At 35.4% G+C, this 22,712-nt stretch overlaps 1 protein-coding gene across 1 annotated transcript; it reads right to left on the reverse strand.

Annotated features, from left to right (window-relative positions):
* Positions 1-184: 184 nt before the first annotated feature.
* Positions 185-22,681, reverse strand: LOC115440397 (GPI inositol-deacylase). Its single transcript, XM_030164680.2, has 17 exons — positions 22,277-22,681; positions 22,109-22,200; positions 21,674-21,804; positions 21,141-21,298; positions 19,688-19,966; positions 15,821-15,991; positions 13,288-13,409; positions 11,805-11,939; positions 8,190-8,346; positions 7,343-7,614; positions 6,725-6,853; positions 6,074-6,295; positions 5,416-5,607; positions 3,624-3,777; positions 2,854-3,302; positions 2,674-2,775; positions 185-1,684 (listed from the first exon to the last, which is right to left on the reverse strand). Exons 1-17 carry the CDS (start codon positions 22,427-22,429, stop codon positions 1,126-1,128), a joined length of 3,477 nt encoding a protein of 1,158 aa, XP_030020540.2. The 5' UTR covers positions 22,430-22,681; the 3' UTR covers positions 185-1,125.
* Positions 22,682-22,712: the final 31 nt, after the last annotated feature.

Below are 22,712 nucleotides of genomic sequence, written 5' to 3' on the forward strand. Positions count from 1 at the left end.
GAATTAAGAAAAAAACTACAAAATGCTTTTGGATGTCTGACAGTATAAATTGGTGCAAAATGGATAGTATGACTAATCCCCCTCAATAAATGTGAGGAACTATATGTAAATACACCATTTCATTTAAAAAACCACACTTGGGATTTAAGCATATCAGGAGGTTGAGTTAGTAAATACTTATAGATTTCATTTGCATTACCATTTATTCACAATCTAGCTACCAGCATAATACAGATATTGGAGACAGTTAAAATCTTAGGACCTATTTTATTTTTAATGTGATTTGAAATTATGAATTAACTAGTAATGCTTCAGCATATGTAGTATTAATTCAATGATTGTACAACTGGTACACTAAAGTTTAAGATCATTGCTGTCTAACCAGTATCGCAAGGGGTTTGTGACTCTAGGACGCAAGCAGGCTTATTTGGGCGCCCCGGCCACCTAATTGGTTATAATTGGCCTGTAATGGCTGATTTTCGCATCCCGGCCACCTGGTTTGACAGCCTTGTAATAATCTATATCAACTATAACAAATTGATTAATATAGAACATTCAATCAAACAATGAATCCTTTGTGGCACAGATGTCCTAGTAGCTACTTCTTTGGTAATAATAGTATTCATCACTTATCATCATGATTAATTATTGTTTATTAATAAATGCATTTGAGTATGTCATACATTTAAATATAAGAAATACTACTGTAATCTCATAAATATTAATTTTCCAATAAAGGATTATGGTCTATTGATTATATGGTTCTTAATACATACAAATTACATACTAGTCAATATAAAAAAAATGTAAATTGAGATTTCAAAAACCTACATTATTTTTGTTATTAAAACATAACTATTTTGTTTTGTAAAAAATTACCAATAATTTTGGTTATTAATACAACCATATCTCATATCAATAATTCAAGTAAATAAATTAACATTGGACACAAAGTCAATTAAAACTTAATTATATCGAAAATAATCTCAACATAAGCTCATCTCTTGCAGGGTGAGTGAAGTACTTCTTACTTCACATATATAGATTTGTACTTCACAATATTAAAAAATACTTTAACAAAAAAACATTATCTCATTTAAGTATCAGCTGCAATTTCCATAGTGCCTAAGTATGTTCAAGAAAGCTTAGTTTTTCTTTGAGCATCTTGATTTTATACATGATGCTGTTTTCGTCGCATTCGTCAAGTGCGGGATTAGAAGCCCGGTCGTTGCTCGTCGATGGTGATGGGTTTGATGATGCCGCGGATGTTGATTCGGCTGATGGTGATGACGCAGAAGATGATGAAGGGCCTGGTGACGAAGCGGAAGCCGATGTCTCGGTGGAGCATGACGTAGTCGACGACGACGCACCTGTTGACGATGCAGCTGCTGACGATCCAGCTGAGGGCTCGGCTACATCATCATCTCTGTTTTCATTGTCAGCATTGATTTCTAGTTCATTATCATTTATAGGCAAATCAGTATACGTAACTTGTGGTCGGTTATCCGTGAAATAAGTGTCGATGAATACACCATCTACGGTTTTGTCTAGCATCTGCTGACTCGCAATAAGTGTGAATATGAGTGTAATCACTTGGCTAACAACGTACAATGCCGTGGGTCCCAATATGAATACAATCATAGCCATAATAAGTAGCATGTGTATTACAAGATTGTAGAAATACCTGAAAAGAAAAAACATTATTTTGTTATATTATAGAGGACTTCTTACGGATGACAAAATATTGTTCTTATTTTAATGTTTAATCTATACTTATAATAAATTTGTAGAGAGGTCAATTCTGTACATGAAATATATTTCCAAAATAACTATCAGGGGGTGATTAGGGATCGATACTGATGCCAAAAATGCAATTAATAAAATTTTTGTCTGTCTGTCTGTATAACCGTTATAGAAACAAAAACTACTCGACGGATTTTAACGAAACTTGGTACAATTATTTTTCATACTCCTGTGCTGGTTATAGTATACTTTTCATCACGCTACAATTAATAGGAGCGGAGCAGTGAAGGGAAATGTTGGGAAAACGGGAGAAGTTACTCAATTTTTAAGCTTCCGTCGCGTGTGCAGCCTTAATGGTTAAAGCTACACAGAAATCATGTATGACGGAAATGTTCTCCTTAAAATTATGTAAAAAATATCCCACGACAGCATATGTCTATCTTTTATGGGTGACTCACAATAACACGTGTAACTCCCGATAGCTTAACAGTTCGAAGCTTTCTCATTATATTTGTCTACTCTTACGTTTATAACACTCTCAGTCATCCCTAATTAAAAAAGTTAACATTATAAAATATTCCATAAAAAATAATTATAGAAATCGGTATAGAAACACCAATGTTATATATGAAATACGCTAATAATAAGCCATCACGCGTGAATACTGAATCATGCTATAAGGATTATTTTTGTATATATATAAGGTCGCGAACGCACAGGCAGGCGGCTTGCTTGGCACCTAGAGGCTAGCGAATTACCTAGAGAGTAGCTTCGTAAAACGAACATTCTCGAACGTTCGCGACCGGCTCCATTTTTGAAGTCCGAAATCCACGCGGGCGAAGCTGCGGGCGGAAGCTAGTTACTGAATAAAACATTATCTTTTGCTTAGTAGTAAATTTTGGACTATATTAAAAATCTTTCAGTACTTACAAATTCTTCTTTGGTGGTCTCATTTGAAACAGACAGACGGTGCAAACGCTCATTAGCATGCCGGTCAGGCCAGAAGTATCGAATTTGAGTAGCGGGTTTTCACTAAAATAAAAAAAAAAGATTTTAAAAATTGTAAATGATTGACAATTTCGTCTATTTAAAAAATTTAATGTTACTTACTTGAAATTTCTAGCCCAAGTAATCAATGCAGGGAGATTGATAATAGTGACCATTAACCACAGGAGGAACAGTAACATGTGATAATTAAGGCTGTTTAGTTGTTCCTTCAATTCTTCGTCATTCTCCGAAGCGACATTGCGGTCATTATCACAATCAGTTCGGATGTTATCGGAATTGTCACCACCACCATGATTATTTCCATCGGCCCTTTGAATTGCTTTCGTCTCATTTTCACCTTTCGCTAAAGTATCTGAAGTTGGATCAGTTACTGAATCTGGATTATCTTCCGAAGTTGGTTTAGCTTCCGAAGTCGTGTTAGTTCCTGAAGCTTTGTTGTCTTCGCGTGGCGACCTTCTAGATCTGACCAATAGGCAGCACATACGCGAAGCAAATTTCACTATTTTATTGTAAACGTAATCCTCAAGGTATTCTTCGTACATTTTCGACAGCTAAAAAAAATATTATTATTTTGAAATAATTGAAGATTAGCTCCGTAGGGCAGAGGTTGGTTAGCTAATATCGAAATCACTTTAGTTTGTTGCGATATGAATAGATTCCTTCTTTGCTTTCTAGTCGCTTGTTACTGTATGCTTGGTAACAATGATGTAAGCAATCGTGTAAAACTATGGCGTTAGCGTACTAAAATTCAATTGTATCTATAGTCATCTATATTAGTGTACAAAATAAGCTAAATTTGTATGAAGAGTGGAATTATGTAATTTTACCTAAAAGTAACTGTAGCTGTGAGGTGATAAATGTTATAAAATTACCATAAAAGCGTAAAAAGCAGCGCCGGCGACTAAGGAAGCGCCTCCGCAAGACAAAGTCGCTCCCATCATAAGCGTAATGCTCACTACCAGAGGTACTTTCTGCAAACCTGATGCGATACGCTCAGCGAACCCGACGGCACCGGCCGACACGATCCTATAAAAAGAAGAACCGTTCATTTAATTATATTCTTAACTAGCTTTTGCTCGCGGCTCCGCCCGCGTTATAAAGTTTTTCAGGCTAAAGTTTTCCGTTATAAAAATAGTAGTTTCCCGGGAGCCTATGTTCTTCCCAGGATCTCAAACTGTCTCCATACCAAATTTCATCTTAATACGTTAGGTAGTTTTTGAGTTTAACACGTTAAGGCAGACAGATGCAGCGGGGGACTTTTTTTATATTATTTAGAACTTTTTAAGTGAAACAATCCCGTCATACATCATTGTTGCATAACTTTAACCGTTTACGCAGCGCAGGCAACGGAAGCTCTCAAAACTCATAATTTTCCCCGTTTTTGCAACATGTTTCATTACTGCTCCGCTCCTATTGGTTATAGCATGATGATATATAGCCTATAGCACTCCAGGAACAAAGGGCTATCCAACACAAAAATATTTTTTCAATTCAAACCGGTAGTTCCTGAGATTAGCCATTACTGCTCCGCTCCTATTGGTCATAGCGTGATGATATATAACTTTGAGCACTCCACAAACAAAGGACTATTCAACACAAAAATATTTTTTCAGTTCGAATCGGTAGTTCCTGAGATTAGCCATTACTGCTCCGCTCCTATTGAATATAGCGTGATGATATATAGCCTATAGCTCTCCACGAATAAAGGGCTATCCAACGCAAAAAGAATTTTTCAGTTTGGACCGGTAGTTCCTGAGATTAGCCATTACTGCCCCGCTCCTATTGGGTATAGCGTGATGATATATAGCCTATAGCACTCCACGAATAAAGGGCTATCCAACGCAAAAAGAATTTTTCAGTTTGTACCGGTAGTTCCTGAGATTAGCCATTACTGCCCCGCTCCTATTGGGTATAGCGTGATGATATATAGCCTATAGCACTCCACGAACAAAGGGCTATCCAACGCAAAAAGAATTTTTCAGTTTGGACCGGTAGTTCCTGAGATTAGCGCGTTCAAACTAACAAACAAACAAACAAACTCTTCAGCTTTATATAATAGTATAGATTTGGTATAGCACGCGGCTTCTCATGCGTAAAATGCGTTTTCTGTTTAGCGCACAGCATATGCATATTTGATGCATAGCGCTATCTGTAGGACACTAGTGTCATCTACATTTAAAAATCTTAAAACATTCAAATATTTCCAGAGGAGTAAATTACCGGAATAAAAATTAACCTATATGTTAATTTAAAACGTGGTCTATCCATTTGCCATTTTTCATTCAAATCCATTTCGCTCTTTCTGTGTTTACTTCTAACAAACATCGCAACATTTTCACAAACAATCACATTATAATACAAGTAACATAAGTTACCGGTCTGAGTCGCACAGATTAAACCGAGAGCTAAAGGAACTTGGATTCACTACAAGTCTCTTATCGCGTAAGTGAATTAACGCAAAAGTAAATAAAATGGTTCAACATGAATTTTGAATGGAACGGTATGGTATATCCCGTAAAACAACATATACCTAGAACTTAACTAATGTAGCTATATCACACCATGAAGCAATTATTTTTTGTATTATCACAATCAAAAAAGATTACGAAAAAATATTTTTAGAAATATAATTATCTTCAAATAATTAATTTAAAATATACGTACCTAAAGAAGAATTTATGAGTGACCTGCGAAGAGAACATCAACATGATTTGTATGACAGCGGCGGCGACGTACAGTATGCCCAGGGCGGCCATGTAGATCAGTAACACGGATATTGTTTCCACGAACAATACGTGTATTTCGCGATTCATCCATCCAGCTGTTACGAAGAACGGCGCCCATGGTTCTAATTTCCTATAATGAAAGAGATTTTATGTAGGTAAGTACCTATTTTATACTGTCTGAATTTTACTAAAACTTACACATTGAAATATGAAAATTACACGTTAGAATTTTTATATCTATGTACAGTCAGGCACAAAAATTGTTGAACAAATTTAAAACACAAAATCTATACACGTTAGATTTAGAAATATTTATTTTGTTTATCTTCAATACAATAAATCTCTTGTCGTTTATTTATGTAAAGCGAAAAAAATTAGACATTTGGCTTGAAGGCAGAAAATACCATTTATAACTAGTAAATACAAAATTCAAAACTAAAGATTATTGTATAACAATTTTTTTATGTTTACACAAAAAACTGTGACAATTAAAACTGCAGTCTTCAAAACGTCGGGAAAATTTTGAAATATAAAAAAACCGGTCTACTAACGATTGCATTAATAATTTATTAAAATTAATTAAAAATAATACTCACCCCAACGCCATAGTGGCGACTGTGATAACTGACACACAGAAATGTGGATGTATCACCCGACTGGTAAGAGCAATATGGACGGGCAAAGCGACACCGTGCTTACGTATATTTATGTAAGTGTTCCGTAATGCCAATAATAGAATGCCGCCCATGTAAGGGATGAGAATTGGTGTGTAATGACGAGCAATTTGTGCAAGTCGGTGGTACCATGCTACGGAAATTCTGAAAAAATACATTAGTATTAATAATAACATAAAATAAACTAACTTTAAAATTAGTTATTAGGTATATAGTTACATACATAGATTTATATACTTAGTTAAACAATTTTTTTTTTATTTTTATATGTTTAATTTTTTTTAACCTAGGGCTTGTTGTGTTTGCCTGTTATTAGAATGGCAAGTAGTCCAATTTTCATTTTTTTTTGTGTATAATATTCTCAATTCAGTTGGTAGTCCTTAATAAAAAAAAATTCACGTCGAATTGATAACCTCCTCCTTTTTTTTGAAGTCGGTTAATAAAATAAAAAAATAAAATAAAATAATAATTTTATGTTTTTGTGAACGATTGTACATTTCCGATGACATTTAAATATTATAAACAATTCTAAGCTAAATTCCCATAAAATTATGAAAATATAAATTATCGTACCTCACGGAGAATGTGCATAGAGGGTCCAAGAGTATGGTCACTTTCGCTGGTTCATCAATAGCACCGTTGAATTGTGAATTATCCTTGCTTCTAAACAGTCGCAACTTCATCGGGGATTTTTTTACGTGCCTAAAATGATAGGTTAATATAGCAAGAGACTGTGACTGCACGTTATGGTAAATGTAGTTAAAGCAATAGTAGACTTAAGGGCGTGTGCAGACAGTATGTTTTATACGCACCAAAAACGCCCAAAAACGTATAAGGGCACAGCAAAGTGACCCGCTGCACCTATAGTACGTAAAGTGGGGTCCAATAGAATGTCGACAGACGTGAGATGATTACCCCTCGACAGTCGACATAAATAAGTCGGCTTGTTGAAACCGGATATACACAGACTGATCCCGGAACGCGACACACCTACGTGAGCCACTATCTGGGTGGATATAAAATATATCCTACCAGCAAATATTAAACATTTACATATTATGTAAGTATGTGCGCTGAATACATACAGTTCTTGACTATACCGCGCTTACAACGATTTTGCTGCGTTTGAAGCGCGTTTACAAAAGTACTCTGTCTGTATAAGCCCTAATCAGAATATAAAAGAATCCTTACGTGAAATAATGATAGGCCTCATTATTCTTGGCCCATGGGACGTGTAATTCCGCTGACACGTGGTACTGGCTGGCTTTACAGTCAGGCGTCGGTTTGATGTGCAGCAAATACGCTTGCTGTATGCTTTTGAAACCGTTCAGTATGATCTCATAGTACAAGCTTTCCGGTTCCGTTTGTCGTATTACGACCAGTTCCCCGAGGTTCAGAGGGGATGACAAATCGACGGTTATCTGACGTGACGCATAGTCGTTTATGTCGACATTTAAAATCACCTGGAGAAATAAGTAACTTAGATCAAGTATGGTGTAAAATAGATATTCTAATTTCCTGGCATTTATTTTTGTAAAGGCAAGCTGGCGTCTGGGTTAAACTTGTATTAGTCCTTAAGTCCAGGAAAATTTGAATATTTTGCGATACGAACTTGCTTTTAGATATACACAATATGATCTGGCTAAGAAGCTTATAGGAAATATTGTGACGTTTTAAATAGTATTTTATAAAACTCTACAAATTGCTTTGATTATGAAATAAAATTAATAATAACAAAATATAAAAATAATCATTATGTAACATATAATATGGAGTAAGCGTGTTTTGGAGTGGAGACCGCGTCCTTGCAAACGTGGTGTGGGAAGACCTCTGGCCAGATGGCGGAACGGCTTGCACAAAAGGGCCGACAAATACTGGATGCATAAAGCAGGGGACCGGGGCCTGTGGCGTACCTTGGGAGAGGCCTATGTCCAGCAGTGGACTGCAACGGGCTGATGATGATGATGAATATGCAAATACTGCGACTTATAGCTAAAGATACGTAATTGTATAATCTAATATAGTGTTAACATCTTACAGGTTTGCGGGTTGGTGAAACTTTCACGACGACGTGTGTCCAATCAGGATACATCTTCGATAAACTATGCAAGTTTATAGTCGCTAGTTTACGCTTTCCGAAAGAAGATACCGAGCCAGTCCATCGACTTAATTCTGATAGGGATGTTGCAGACTCGCTAAAAGAAATTGCATAATTGAATATGTTTCTAGAAACTTCTTTTCTAGTATACGGGAAGAGGGAAAACCGAAAATAAACAGATACTGTTTAAATAATGTAATTCATTAAAACAACATTATGTAGGCTATCTATCTATATATATATAAAGTGAATCCCTATTTCCCTTGGTCACGCCATCACGCGTAAAGAGCTGGGCCGATTTCACTTTTTTTTTGTTGTTTATTGTCAGAAGGTTCTTATGAAAGAAAGAAATCAAAAAATTGCGCGGAAAATTAGAAAATATAAGAAAACTTAACGACAATATTAACTTTACATAACTGTCAATGGTTTGAAATAACTGTCAGCGTTTGACAGAATGCGCGCATACATACATAGTTAAGACAGGACAACGTCTGTCGGGTCAGCTAGTAGGTAATAAAAAAAAATTGATGTTAGTGAGCATAATGTATTAGTGAGCATTGTCGTCCTTCTCATAAATAACCTAATTTATACAAATTGTTCAAAAATTTCGTTCCATAAAGTGATACACTAAATATCACGACATACGAAACAATATTTATTTATAGCAATAATGTATTAGTGTCCTTTAGAACAGTCCACTTCATTTTATATGCTTGCAAATATTAAATTTAGTTATTGCCTGATGAAATTCATTTATGACTAATATTCGCACCTTGCCAAATAACGCAATGTTGCGTCATTTTAATTTCTGTCCTATTATGTACTCTATTTGTATATTTTGAGTTCCGTCGTGCAGCGCATTACACGTATGAAAGATCATGTCGCTTATTCGAACAACGATTTCCATTAAAAGCTGGATAGAGCGTGTCTTCGAGCATCTGTGGCTTTCTGTATTCCATTATTTTCTTTTTAATTACTTTTTCTTGTTTGAAAAATTTGGGGATGTTACTAACTGCCCATTTAGACGATTACACGATCGCTATCTGAATATTGGGATCCGATATTAAAATAAAACAACCAAAATTAGTGAATTGCACGTGCTGAAGTCCAAGATTTTCATCGTAAAGTTATTTATCATTATAAATTTTGATTTCAATTTCCGCCTGACCCAGTATTATGTTATCATTGTCAAAAAAATATAGATAATACACAACGCAGATACATTTGAATATGTTTTATAATTAAAAGATAATCGTCAAACGGTTTACGTTACCGAGATCCTTATAGTAAGTCATATAAAAGTGCACCTATGTTTATTGTTATGGTAAAGAAAAGAAAAAACTCTGCATCGCTTTTTAAGAAAATTACGCCGACGGAGGAATATAAAAGCACAGTTTAAAATTTATTTTTATAATATTACTAGCTTTTGCTCGCGGCTTCGCCCGCGTGAAGGTGTTTTCCAGGATAAAATTCCACTGTTTGATAAAAGTCTTGCTACATATTTTCCCGGTACTTATAGGTTCAAACTAATTTTATCCCCAATCTATAATTTCAGTTCTATCAGTCGAAAATCTAAGAACATTTATACAAACTTTCATCCCCTATTTTATCCCCTTAAGGGTAGAATTTATCAAAATCCTTTCTTAGGGGATGCCTACGTCATAGTAGCTTTATGCATGTAAAGTCTTAGCCCGATCCGTCCAATGGTTTGGGCTGTTCCTTGATATATCACTGTCAGTCACCTTTGAGTTATATATTATATTAACAACTGAAGTTAGCTAAAATTGAGTTTCTCGAAGCCGACCACTATTTATGTACTATGTATTTTGAGACTATGCAATTTTGTCGCGTTCGCGATTCACTTTAACTTTTGTTGAGTTTCAGAACGCGATATTAGATCCTCCAACGCGCACGCGAATTTGAACTTTATGCAGCGGTAATAAATTACAAATTGACTCTCCATTTTATTTAGAAAACGTTTGTATGGGAAATAGAAAAATGCTGTTTTGAGGATTTTCCCGGCAATTATTCGAATTTTTCTCACCTTTTAAATCTTCCCTAGACCTCCACGAATAATTCAAGACCAAGATAAGATAAATCCGTTCAGCCGTTCTCGAGTTTTAGCGAGACTAACGAACAGCAATTGATTTTTATATATATAGATTATTTATTCATAAAAAAAAAACATTTTTGTTTATGGTTAAATTAAAGATTTTACTACAGTCTGGAAAGAGATTATAATTATTTCTCTACAGTCTAACTGAATATCAAAAATAATCATAATGTCAAACCACTATAGTATATGTAAAGAGAAAAAATAATCTATATCCCTTTTTAAACTCTTTGTGCGTCCTGGGGAGTGGGAGATTTGCTATAATTAAATAGAGTGCAAAAAGTAAAATTATTTATGTGTTACAAATAAATTATGACGAACGAATTCCAGTCACTGGACCATTATTTATAATAAAGAGGTGTATATGACATTAAAATCACAACATAAACATTCGATAACGTCTTTAGTTGACTTTTATATTCGTACTGGAAAATACGTCAGCTCTTCCACATGAGAAGAATGCATATATGTGCGCACACGCATAGGAACACTTTTTTCGTTTAATTTGTTGGGATATATCTATACCTACCCGTTTCATTATCAGTCAGTATACGGCAATATTTTATCGACAAATAAATTACGCAATAATAATCAGCAGTAGTCGGAACTACAATAATCGCGTGGTTTTTATCGCGACTCGATCTAAGTGAGTTAAATTCTCCAATTACACAGATAATAATGGTACTTAAACTCTGGCAATCGGTTTCAAATATTATGTAGCATTTTATAAAGTGATTGAGTGACAACTGTCAATGCTTGAGAAAACAGAGATCACTCCACATCATGGGTAAAAAATCTGACAGAGTTCTATTCTGTAATTTACTAATTACACCTCCACCTACACTGATAGCATAAAAAAATATCTGAAGTTTTATATATCATAATATGTATATAGGTACATATAACTGGAAACCATTTTACGTTGGAGTTAGCGATGACTGACCTCAAATAGGACGTAGGACGAAATTTCTTATCAACTTGTAAAAAAGAGTTAGTAATCACAGTTTTTTAATCCTGGCACAGTATATGACACATTAGGTAATAAGTTGCTATAATGTAAATACCTAAAGGGCTGGAATTATGTCGGTATTAGGTGGAGTCAGTGGCGCCCTTAGTCGACGCGAGGCCCCAGGAGAAAGCAATAAAAAAGCTTGAGGCCAGGCCGACCAAAAAAAAGTTCCCCGGTTTTAAGAGTATCGTCGGTAAGCTTCGCGCGGTGATTTAGATGAACGTTGTTTTACAAAAAAAGGGCATCCAAAGCACCGCGTGAGGCCCCGTGGGGTTACCCGATTCGCCTTCCCCTAAGGCCGCCCCTGGGTCCCATCAACCCCAAACAAAAATAAGTCGACATCATACTTTTAATTTTTATCACACAAACATTCATTTGAAGGTGACCGTCCTTAAAAAAATATTTAGCTAATAATGTTTGAGTACGAACTTACCAATATCTATGTGTGTTGAACACATCTTTAGCGTTACATCCGAACACCCAATCCCTATCGCTCGTGTTCACTGTTTCGACGGCGACGAATCGATTTTGCGGGAACTGAACAAGCCTTATCATCAAATAGGTCATTCTGAAATGAAATGTAAGGTGTAATAGCTATTGTACAGTCAACACATCGCACAGCTGACATGAGGTGTGAGAACAATGAACGTTATCAATGTTACAAGCTTCTTTATCCACGGCTAGACATATTACGACTTCTTTGGAGGCAAAAAAATAATTCTAATAAATGCTAAATACTACCTGACTACTGTAAACACTGCTGGGTTTCATCCTAGCAGTACTTGAATATTCGCACAAAAATCTTGTTGCTTTAAAACATAAAATGGACAAGAAATGCTCATATGTAATTTAAAGATATATTAAGGGGTTCTCTTTGCTTTGTGTTGAATGTGTCAATATTGTTTATTTTTTACTAGTTGTACCCTGCGGCTCTGACCGCGTGAAAAAGGTTATCCGGGTAAATATTTTCCCGGGTAAAAAGTAACCTATAGCACTCAGGAGTAATATAGCTAAAAAATTTAAAATCTGATCACTAGCCTCAGGGATTAGTCCAACCTACAGCCTCATAAACCTTTCCTCTTTATAATATTACTACAGGTAAATTGTAACCGGTTGCATTAATGCAAATTATATGAATATTATAAACATCGTTTACGTAAAATATACGTATTCATTCATCTCACACCTCGTACATTTGGACATGCGCCAGCTTCTATTAGAATTTGGTCTGTCACGGACTTGAAATTCACTCATGACCTTATGTTGTCACGGTAGTCAAAAATCACATGGGAAGTAAACAACTTCATACAAAAATGTCCGCATTGCCAAGAAATTATTGCGTTAGTCACGGTGATATGAAGATTTATACTCTTTATTAATATATGTTAGTAATTTTAGCAGAATCTTAGGCCCGTATTCACAAACGTTACTTAGCTAAGTACGGAGCAATGTTGTGATAAGTCTGTTTCTCAAGACTTACGCGATGACAGCCCCCGCAATACGTAAGCATACGCGCATTGTGATTGGCTGATATTGAAATACAACTTTACTTCAATTGGCTGTCAGATATACAAAGCTGAACAATGCCAAAGAAAACGTTGAAATGCACCACCTATGCCTCATAGTATTGTTTGTGAATACAGGTGTTAAACGCGTAAACACCCACATAATATTCAATTAAAAATCGATCTAAATTTTTATCAACCACAAAATTAGAAGATACTTAACTATAACTAAAGTTTAATTTAATGTCACCTAAACAAAAAAAGGAAATTCACTCAAAGCAGATTTTTAATTTTCATTGTCACTCTACCTATATCATATGATGAAGTCTAATCATAAATTATTAGATGCATTTCTATGATTTGTTTCATTCATTCATTTAAACACACGAACTAACTATAAAACAAGCTTACTTGTCGATTTCAGGGCGTAATATTTGATACACCCGCCTGTTATCCTCGTACCAAAATGCATCCGGGGTCATCGTGGCATTCGCATGCGCTGTGCGTGGGTTCAAACTCATCGATCGATTACTCTAGAATACAGGCAAATGTTAGGTCACATGCATTTACAGCACACTGATACAGCCGCTGCGTACCTGGGAGCCGGGGTGAACGCCCTCAGGTGGACGGTGGTGTATGCTTTTAGAATTAATTCCGAGTTGTAATGGCAACTAATTATGTAACATTAGTTTCAATACTTAATTTAGTAATAATGACAGGTCAATTAACAATTTCAATCATGTTTCCTTACATTTTGAAGCGGGTAACAACCACAAATAATTTGTATATGTTAAATAATAGTAGCTTATACTCGTGGGAAAAGTAGCGATATGCAACAGCTGTATTAGTCGGTTTATGATTCGATAATTTATTGTTTGATATTTATCATGGCAGAATTCGTTTTCACGGTGGAAATAAATAGGAAACTGTAATTTCAAAAACTGATTCAAATTACAAAGTCGGAAAAATCCAAAAATACCCGAAATTACGTGGCCTTAATTTTAAATAGTATCTCGCTTGCAAGAATGGTCTCGCTTACTATTTTTTAAAATCCCAGATGATAGAACTCACAATACTAAGTGCATTAAATTCTCGTTTTCCAAATTACTTCGAGCTATTCTCGCCTCTACGTGTTTAAACTTAAGACTGGTACTTTATTGTTATCTACAGTGCCGCCTCTATTGTAGGAGAAGCTCTTCTAGTATGATTCAAGCTTATAGAAGTTATGTAGTAGAAAAAAAATCTAACCTATCAAATACCAATGAAAACAGTAAGCATGGGTCAGGCAATTTATTTACTAAGTTTGTTTATTAAGTTTAATAAATTACCTTTTCTATATGGGGACGGCAAAGTGATCCCAATGCACCTGATAGTAAGTGGAGTGGGGTCCAATAGAATGTTGACTAATGAGAAATGATTACCCCTCGACAGTCAACACAATTATGCCGGCCTGTTAGAATCGGATATACACAGGCTGATCCCCTGATACTTGGGCCATTGTGGCGGGTATTAACAACTTGTGTACGGTAGTGGCTATCCGGGCGGATTTAATATATATCCTACCACCAACATACCACCTTTCTTGTATAATTACTTATGATGGCAACGTAGGTTTACATTTACGAAAAATCAGAACGCTTAAGTATATCTAAGTATAATAAATTAAAAAATAAATTTACTGGCAACTGACTGATCGATTAAAGAACAGACGAAACCGCTGGATCTAAAAGCATGAAATTTGTCACTACTTCTTTCACGTAACTGAGGCGTAATAGATGTTTGGAAATTCGTCCCCTAACGGGTTGTAATTAAAAGGGATTACTTTTAATTACAACCCGTTAGTTCATAATGGATTTATTTTCACGTTTGCCGTGCGATGCTTATTTATAGTTACGTATTATATCCTACGTTGATATCACAACGAAAATAGAATAACACAAACAACGGTGCCGGAAGCGATATTTTCATAACGCGGATCATCACATTATACCTAAACTTTCGCTGTTCGCTTTGATTTTTGTAAACACGTAATGAACTTGCGAAATTAAGGGTCTACTACGAAAAACGAAATCCGTAGTTTCGGATGACGGATCGCACGTTTTGTTACTACGAAATGTTACAAATCCCATAACGGATTCGACAACGGATCCGATCCGTTTATCGCAATATTTCAGACATGGAATTCGAAGAACTTATAGGGTTTCGCGATCCCTTTTTAAAACCAGCTGAGAGGATAAAGTTCATCTGCTTTCTACAAAAAAAAAAAAAAAATTAAGATGAATTGATCCTCCCACTAAGTTAAGGTACAGAACAGTGACGGATCCGAAGTAATATGGCAATTAAGTTAAATCCGAAGTTCGTTGTTCCTTCGTTTCGTGCCGACGTTTCGACGTTCGTATTTCGAGGTAGACCCTCAGGACGATGAGATCGCGAGAAGAAAGATAAATGTATTCCTAAAAATGAAGACTCTCCCCAAATTTCTCATGCTGTCCTTAGAACTACTTACTTAAACCACACTCTAAACCATCTATTATAGTTTAGTCTGTGAAAAAGCAGTCAATCAGCTTGTAATATCAAACCAAATAGTTTAAATGAATATAAACAAATAGTTTAAAAAATAAAAAGAAATAGTTTAATTGAATTCTAAAAGTCTCATAAAATTCTATTATATTAGGAATTGAGTTGCTTTCTGGGCCTTTCAAATGGCCGGAATTTAACGCGCGTAAATTGCTACATTAATTTATTTCAGTATAATCGGCAAATGAAATCCGCTCATGCATAAAATTGGTTTAAATTCTCAAAATGATGTTTTAGGAAATTTTATTAAGATTTAAAATTTAAATAAATTAAACCACTCTCGTAAGTTGTAATTAAAAACCATGTTGCCGCGATCCTCGTGTATCTGTAATCCTAATATTATTCGAATGCATTGTAAAGAACTTACCTCAAAATACATCTTAGCCTTTGACTTGACGAAATCCATGTTTTCATAGACCTGTTCAGTGGATGGATTCACTATGGAGAAGAGGAATCTATTGATCGCCATTACTAGCTGCTTGCACCATACAATGCCGACGTGGTCAGGAGACACCCACACGCCTGGGATTGATGTAGTCTACAAAACAACGACAAATTACGTGTGTTATACTACCCAATTAAATACGGTGATAGGAATAATAATAAATATAATAATAAGATGAACCCTGTATTATATACCGTCCTACTGTTGGCCTTGGGCCTCCTCTACTACTGAGAGGGATTAGGCCTTAGTCTACCACGCTGGCCTATATTTTCCTTCACCGTTAAAGCAAGCGATAATTCACAAAGAATACATGCATAATATTTTGAAAAGTCAGAGATGTGTGCGCTTGGGTTTCGAACCTGCGGATATACCTCACGGCAGTCCGATCTACAACCAACTAGGCTATCGCCGCTTTTTACTTTGATAGGGAGACGTACCATATTATCTTTTGCTTCATATTTCAACGAATTCATCCGCGTATACATTTATTTGAAGCGGATATGCTGCGTGCATATTCTTTATTGTCTTATGTGAACATTGTACTACTAGGTAGGTATTTTCTCTTTATCAATGAAAACAATAAGATTGAGATTGTTGATAATGCAAAAATATTCAAAAGTAATAGTAAATGTAGACGATTTTCGAATGAAAGACTTGAATAGTTCTTCATAAATTTACAGGAAGGAAATTATGAGAACCGATTTAATTTCACCTAGGTCGATTCTTTTTTATATACTTAAGGTTCATGTCATGTTCATACGAAGCGGCGATAGCCTAGTTGGGTGTGGAACGGACTGCCGAGACGAATGTCCGCAGGTTCAAATCCCAAGGGCACACACCTCTGACTTTTCTAAAATCATGTGTGTATTCTTTGTGAATTATCGTTCGCTTTAACGGTGAAGGAAAACATCGTGAGGAAACCTGCACATCTGAGAAGTTCTCTATGGGAATTTCCAATGTGTGTGAAGTCTACCGACCCGCACTAGGCCAGCGTGGTGGACTAAGGCCTAATCCCTCTCAGTAGTAGAGGAGGCCCGTGCTCAGCAGTGGGCAAGTATATAATACAGGGCTGATATTATTATTATTTATATAATGTCACGTAGTTGATGCTATGGCTCATTTTCACTGACCGTTAACTCTGTCCTTATACCGCATTCGAGGTGTCCCCGAAAGTTGCTTCTACAGTGATTTAGAGATAGCAAAGCAATTTGCTATCCCTAAATCACTGTAGAAGAAAACGCTTTTCGCATGCGGGCCTTATGGGATGCTTCAGTAAATATCGCTCGGACCTCGCATACGGACTCGTAACGACCAATGAAAATGAGCCATTAGTGTTGGGGATTTGTGTAAGTAAATCTAAATTTAGAAATGTCAACTCTTTAAAGATAATATTATCATGACATTGAACGACATTAAACTGAAGTACCTACTTAGGTACTTAGTTATGCAAATTTGATAAGAATTTAGAAATATGTCAAAACTCAAACGATATCTGCCGAATGAATCGCGATTTGCAAGTATTTATAAGCTCATCAATGTCTAATACGATTAAATGTTTATTGATGCCTTAAATCACCAAGGTGATAATATATTCATTCAATTACATTGAAATTTATAATGCGACTGGCTTCTGCTCGCGACTTTATCTACAAAAAAGTCTGTCTTTGGGATTAAAAGTAGCTCAAACCTTCTGAAGGCGTTATGCTATATCGATAAGCTACTTATATCGTTTTTAATTTACGAGGAGAAAGTGCAGTTAGTCTCCCTCGGATATCCGCGGATACGGATATGCGGAACATCACTAATCGTCTTTTACGACTAGATGGAGGTACTGTGGTGGAATAAAACCCACAGGCAGATACTTTTTATATCCCTGAGGATAATGTAATTTCCTATCAGCGAAAAACTTTTATAAAGCACGTAAAAAACAAACAAGAATTTAAACTATAATTTAGCCTACTAAGATCATAATTAATGCGAAAGTTCTTTAAGATGTTGGGACGTTTGTTACAGGTAAACACAGTTCTGAACGAATTTTATTGTAATTTACGAATAGGCCACACTCTAATTAACATAAAGGCTACTTTCATCGCTGCAAATATACAACGTTACTTTTTTCCCGGTAATGTCTTCCATACGGGCTGAGCTAGAAATAGTATAAATATTTTCCTTTTTTGTACGTCATTAAACCATCATTCTATACCCATTGACTTTTATTTCTGACTAGCTTTTGCCCGCGGCTCCGCCCGCGTTACAAAGTTTTTCGGGCTAAAGTTTTCCGTTATAAAAGTCACGCTATATATTTTCCCGGGAGCCTATGTTCTTCCCAGGGTCTCAAACTGTCTCCATACCAAATTTTATCCTAATACGTTGGGTAGTTTTTGAGTTTAACACGTTCGGGCAGACCGATGCAGCGGGGGATTTTGTTTTATGATATATTTTTGTAGAACTTTTTAAGAGGAACAATCCCGTCATACATTATTGTTGCATAACTTTAACCGTTTACGCAGCGCACGCAACAGAAGCTCTCAAAACTAATAAATTGTCCCCGTTTTGGCATCATGTTTCATTACTGCTCCACTCCTATTGGTCATAGCGTGACGATATATAACCTATAGCACTCCAGGAACAAAGGGCTATCCAACACAAAAATATTTTTTCAGTTCGAACCGGTAGTTCCTGAGATTAGCGATTACTGCTCCGCTCCTATTGGGCATAGCGTGATGATATATATAGCCTATAGCATTCCAGGAACAAAGGGCTACCCAACACAAAAAGAATTATTCAGTTCAAACTCCTAGTTTCTGAGATTAGCCATTACTGCTCTGCTCCTATTGGTCATAGCGTGATGATATATAGCCTATAGCACTTCACGAACAAAGGGCTATCCAATACAAAATTATTTTTTAGTTCGAACCGGTAGTTCCTGAGATTAGCCATTACTGCTCTGCTCCTATTGGGTATAGCGTGATGATATATAGCCTATAGCACTCCACGAACAAAGGGCTATCCAACGCAAAAAGAATTTTTCAGTTCGGACCGGTAGTTCCTGAAATTAGCCATTACTGCTCCGCTCCTATTGGGTATAGCGTGATGATATATAGCCTATAGCACTCCACGAACATAGGGCTATCCAACGCAAAAAGAATTTTTCAGTTTGGACCGGTAGTTCCTGAGATTAGCCATTACTGCTCCGCTCCTATTGGGTATAGCGTGATGATATATAGCCTATAGCACTCCACGAACATAGGGCTATCCAACGCAAAAAGAATTTTTCAGTTTGGACCGGTAGTTCCTGAGATTAGCGCGTTCAAACAAACAAACAAACAAACAAACAAACTCTTCAGCTTTATATAATAGTATAGATTAAGCCATATTCACAAGAATAATCAGTGTCCATAAAATGATTAAAACAAGACGATAATCTGCGCTATACTTATCATTGCGAATTTTTTCTATAAGCAAAATTTCCAATGTATTATCATTGTAAGTTACAGACGGACGAGGTCGTTTGGCAATTACACTTAAAGATAATAATAGTAAGTGGCATTGGTTAGATGATTATAAATGAAGTAATAAATCCAATCATAACAAGACCTGCATCCAAGCAAGAAAACGTTTTTGTCAGAATAACATTTACTAAAAATGAATACATTAATGTTTCGGTCAAATACCGATTGTAGATGCTGAATTATAGAATGATCCTTTCACAATCTATTTTTGCGGTAGCTTTATTTTTTAAAATCAGGCGCTGCTTTTTTGAGGTCTGAGTGTTTAAAAAACACTTACCAAAGCATTGATGTAACTATCTTTGTCCGTAGTCAGTCCAGACGGCACCAACACATCCCTTGGCCCGCCACCAAAGCTAAGCAGCAACTTGTCTTCTGTCACTTCTTCCTTTAAACGTACATTATCATTCCATTCCTGGTCCATATCCATATAGAAGTCGTTAATTTTGAAGTCAAAGTTTACGACTGGCGCTTCGAGTGGTGCTGCTAAAGCAATAGCTATGTTCGTTTTGTTTATAGTCCCAGGCCACGCTAGCAATCTTTTGGCAATCACTCCTCCCTAAAATAGTAGGTACTTAGAAATGTAAATGCAAGTGACTACAATAAAAAAAAATCATTTCCAAAAACAAGTTTTTATTCCAATGCACAAAAAATAAAAAACTTAAATTAAATCAAACTTTGTAGCATGTCGATGCTTGTCGAAAGATTTACTTCTGTCAAGACCAAGTTACATAGTTATTATAAAATTATCTACACAAGTAAGTCACATGTTTATTAATTTATTTTTTATATTTTAGAAAAGTATTAAAATTTTACTGTTAGATTTAAAAACTCCAGGATAACAAAATTTCAGACCGTTTAAATCAACTTATTAGAAATTTATTGGGCAGCATCTGGAATCCATCATCACGATTTTTTCGATCGCTAACAGTTGACCCTTGTGGATTCCCTACAGCTATTGTTTAAGCACCATAACACCATTCCTATCCTACGCCAAGTTACGACTCTAACATTTCTATGACGGCACTATTTGTTTCTTTTTTACCATCTCTAAAATTTGTCTAGGGTATTGGTTAATATTAGTTCATATACGATCCCGCTAAATCTTATCGCTTAAACTGGCATTAGTCCTCCCTCTCCTCGAACGGTTAAACACAAACGTCAATTAATTATTCATATTTTTCTCGGCAAATGCTTTAATTCGATGCCCATATTACAGGTCTGCATAAAAATGAATATATTTAATACTATATTTCGCTATATTATCTTGTAGAATTTATACTACTGAATCAAAATCGTAGGTTCCAACATAGTGGTACTCTACCAACTGCCAGAACGGCGCGGACGCGCCTGTAAGTGACTTTCTTATGAGTATCCTTCCACCTATCGATGCACAATCGACTTAAGAAGTAGCACACTTATTAGTATTAATATATTCAGCACTCGAAGTTTTGGAACGGTCGTTGCAACGGCTATTAGCAAGCATTCGGCAGTCGTCTAAATATTGATAATGCCGCAGATTTAACAATAAACAGGTCCGGTTTCTTAGTCGTACATATAATTAATTTTCAAGTTACGGTAGTCCGGAGACGTAAGTGTCGATGTAGCGTTCAGACGCAGTCCTCCGCTAATCACCGGCGCACTACGTCGATTTTCGAAGTAATTAACATGCAACCTCTTCGAACTTTCTTACACTTTAATGTTAACTCTTAAGATAACAAAACAGAACTCACCATAGAATGCCCAATCAGTATAACTGAAGTAGGTACCGATTTTCTGTATTGATTTTCTTTGTACAAATCTAAAATTGCATTTATCGATGCCGCTGCAAATTTTGTTTGCTTTCCCAAAACACCACCATACAAAGCCGACACCTCTTCATTGAAACTTACTGTTTTTCAAAAACAAATATGTTATGTATATTTAATTGGCATACACCTAACTAACAAAATATTTCCCATAAATTGCTAAAAACTAGGACTACAATTGGCAACAGAACATACCTTGCTGGTATACTAATGTAGTATTTTTATGCTATGATTAGTTGAGAGATAATAGGAATGTGAATGAAAAAAATTATAAGGCAAAAATACTAATTGTTGTTTTGGTTGGGTTTTATTTGGATAGATTTTGAGTTAAAAAAGTTCTTGCACTGGCTGTAATATCTAGTAGAATATTTAGATATTTTCACAGAACTTTTTTTAATTAATACATCTAGTTATGGGGAAATGTTAAGGACTACCAATAATAAATTAACATTACTTACTTGTGAAAAAGTCAAAGTGATAATCAGTTTCTCTCGAAATGGACATTCGAAGAGCTACGGATGCCAAGGATCGAGCTTGCATGTGACTACCTGAATTTCCAGGCAGGAACAATACAGGGACTCCATCAAACCTACAAGGTCATTTTCTATTTAAATTACTATTACTTATTCAATTTACAGACTTGAAGACAATATAAATATGAATTTATTTCTGTAACATTGTTAAGAAGAATATTGAATTAGTATTATATGGACTTATTCCATAAAATTTTAAAACAATATTTTTAAAAATTAAAGCATAATATATGTTTTAACCTCACATTTTGTTATAAAGTTTTAAAAAGAACATATTTTGATGTATAGAATTATTTTCATTGACAAATTAATAAATAAATCGAACGAATATATTAATTTGTTAAGACAAAAAAAAATTACCACATCTTTCTGGCTCGTTCAGTGAACCTTCCTTCACTGTATGCATACAACCCATATCGTGGATAATAGTTATTTTCAGGAACGGATAACCTCTAAAAAAATATTGGTCAAATTTGTCGCTGTTTACAAACAAATGAATTACTGGCACATAATTTTTTTAATACTTACCACAAACTGAGGATATTCAAACATGTAAGTCATACCACAATAATTATTTCTGTCGCTAAAATATAAATTCAGGATACCCATGAGATAGATCAAAACTGATAAAACTGAAAATATTGATAAAGAGGATATAGCAAGGGTCCTTAAAATATTCATTTTTGATTTTACTTCTTTTTCAGTTCAATTGGAATTACACAATATTCACTATTGTTCACTCTGTCGTTATTTTTATTACATTATATAGTTTTTTTTTACAGTGTAAGCCATTGGCACTTTTAATGCATTACATAGTACTCTGGAATCAATCCAAATCTATAAGAAGAAACGACTAGAGCGGTATCACCGACCACCAAACAACAATATTTGCTGACAAATGAACTGGGCTGACAGCTGACAAATCACAAATGACATTAAGGCGATACCTCAAGGTCCATTTTCA

Source organism: Manduca sexta, chromosome 12, assembly GCF_014839805.1.
Source record: "Manduca sexta isolate Smith_Timp_Sample1 chromosome 12, JHU_Msex_v1.0, whole genome shotgun sequence".
Lineage (NCBI taxonomy): Eukaryota > Metazoa > Arthropoda > Insecta > Lepidoptera > Sphingidae > Manduca > Manduca sexta.

Excerpts from the sequence above, each read along its gene's own strand:
- LOC115440397 (XM_030164680.2), bottom strand. The coding sequence starts at position 22,429 with ATGAATATTTTAAGGACCCTTGCTATATCCTCTTTATCAATATTTTCA. Across the intron at positions 8,347-11,804 it reads TTCAACACACATAGATATTG|CGAGTCTGCAACATCCCTAT; the intron begins GTAAGTTCGTAC and ends AATTTCTTTTAG. Across the intron at positions 6,296-6,724 it reads CTATGCACATTCTCCGTGAG|AATTTCCGTAGCATGGTACC; the intron begins GTACGATAATTT and ends GTATTTTTTCAG.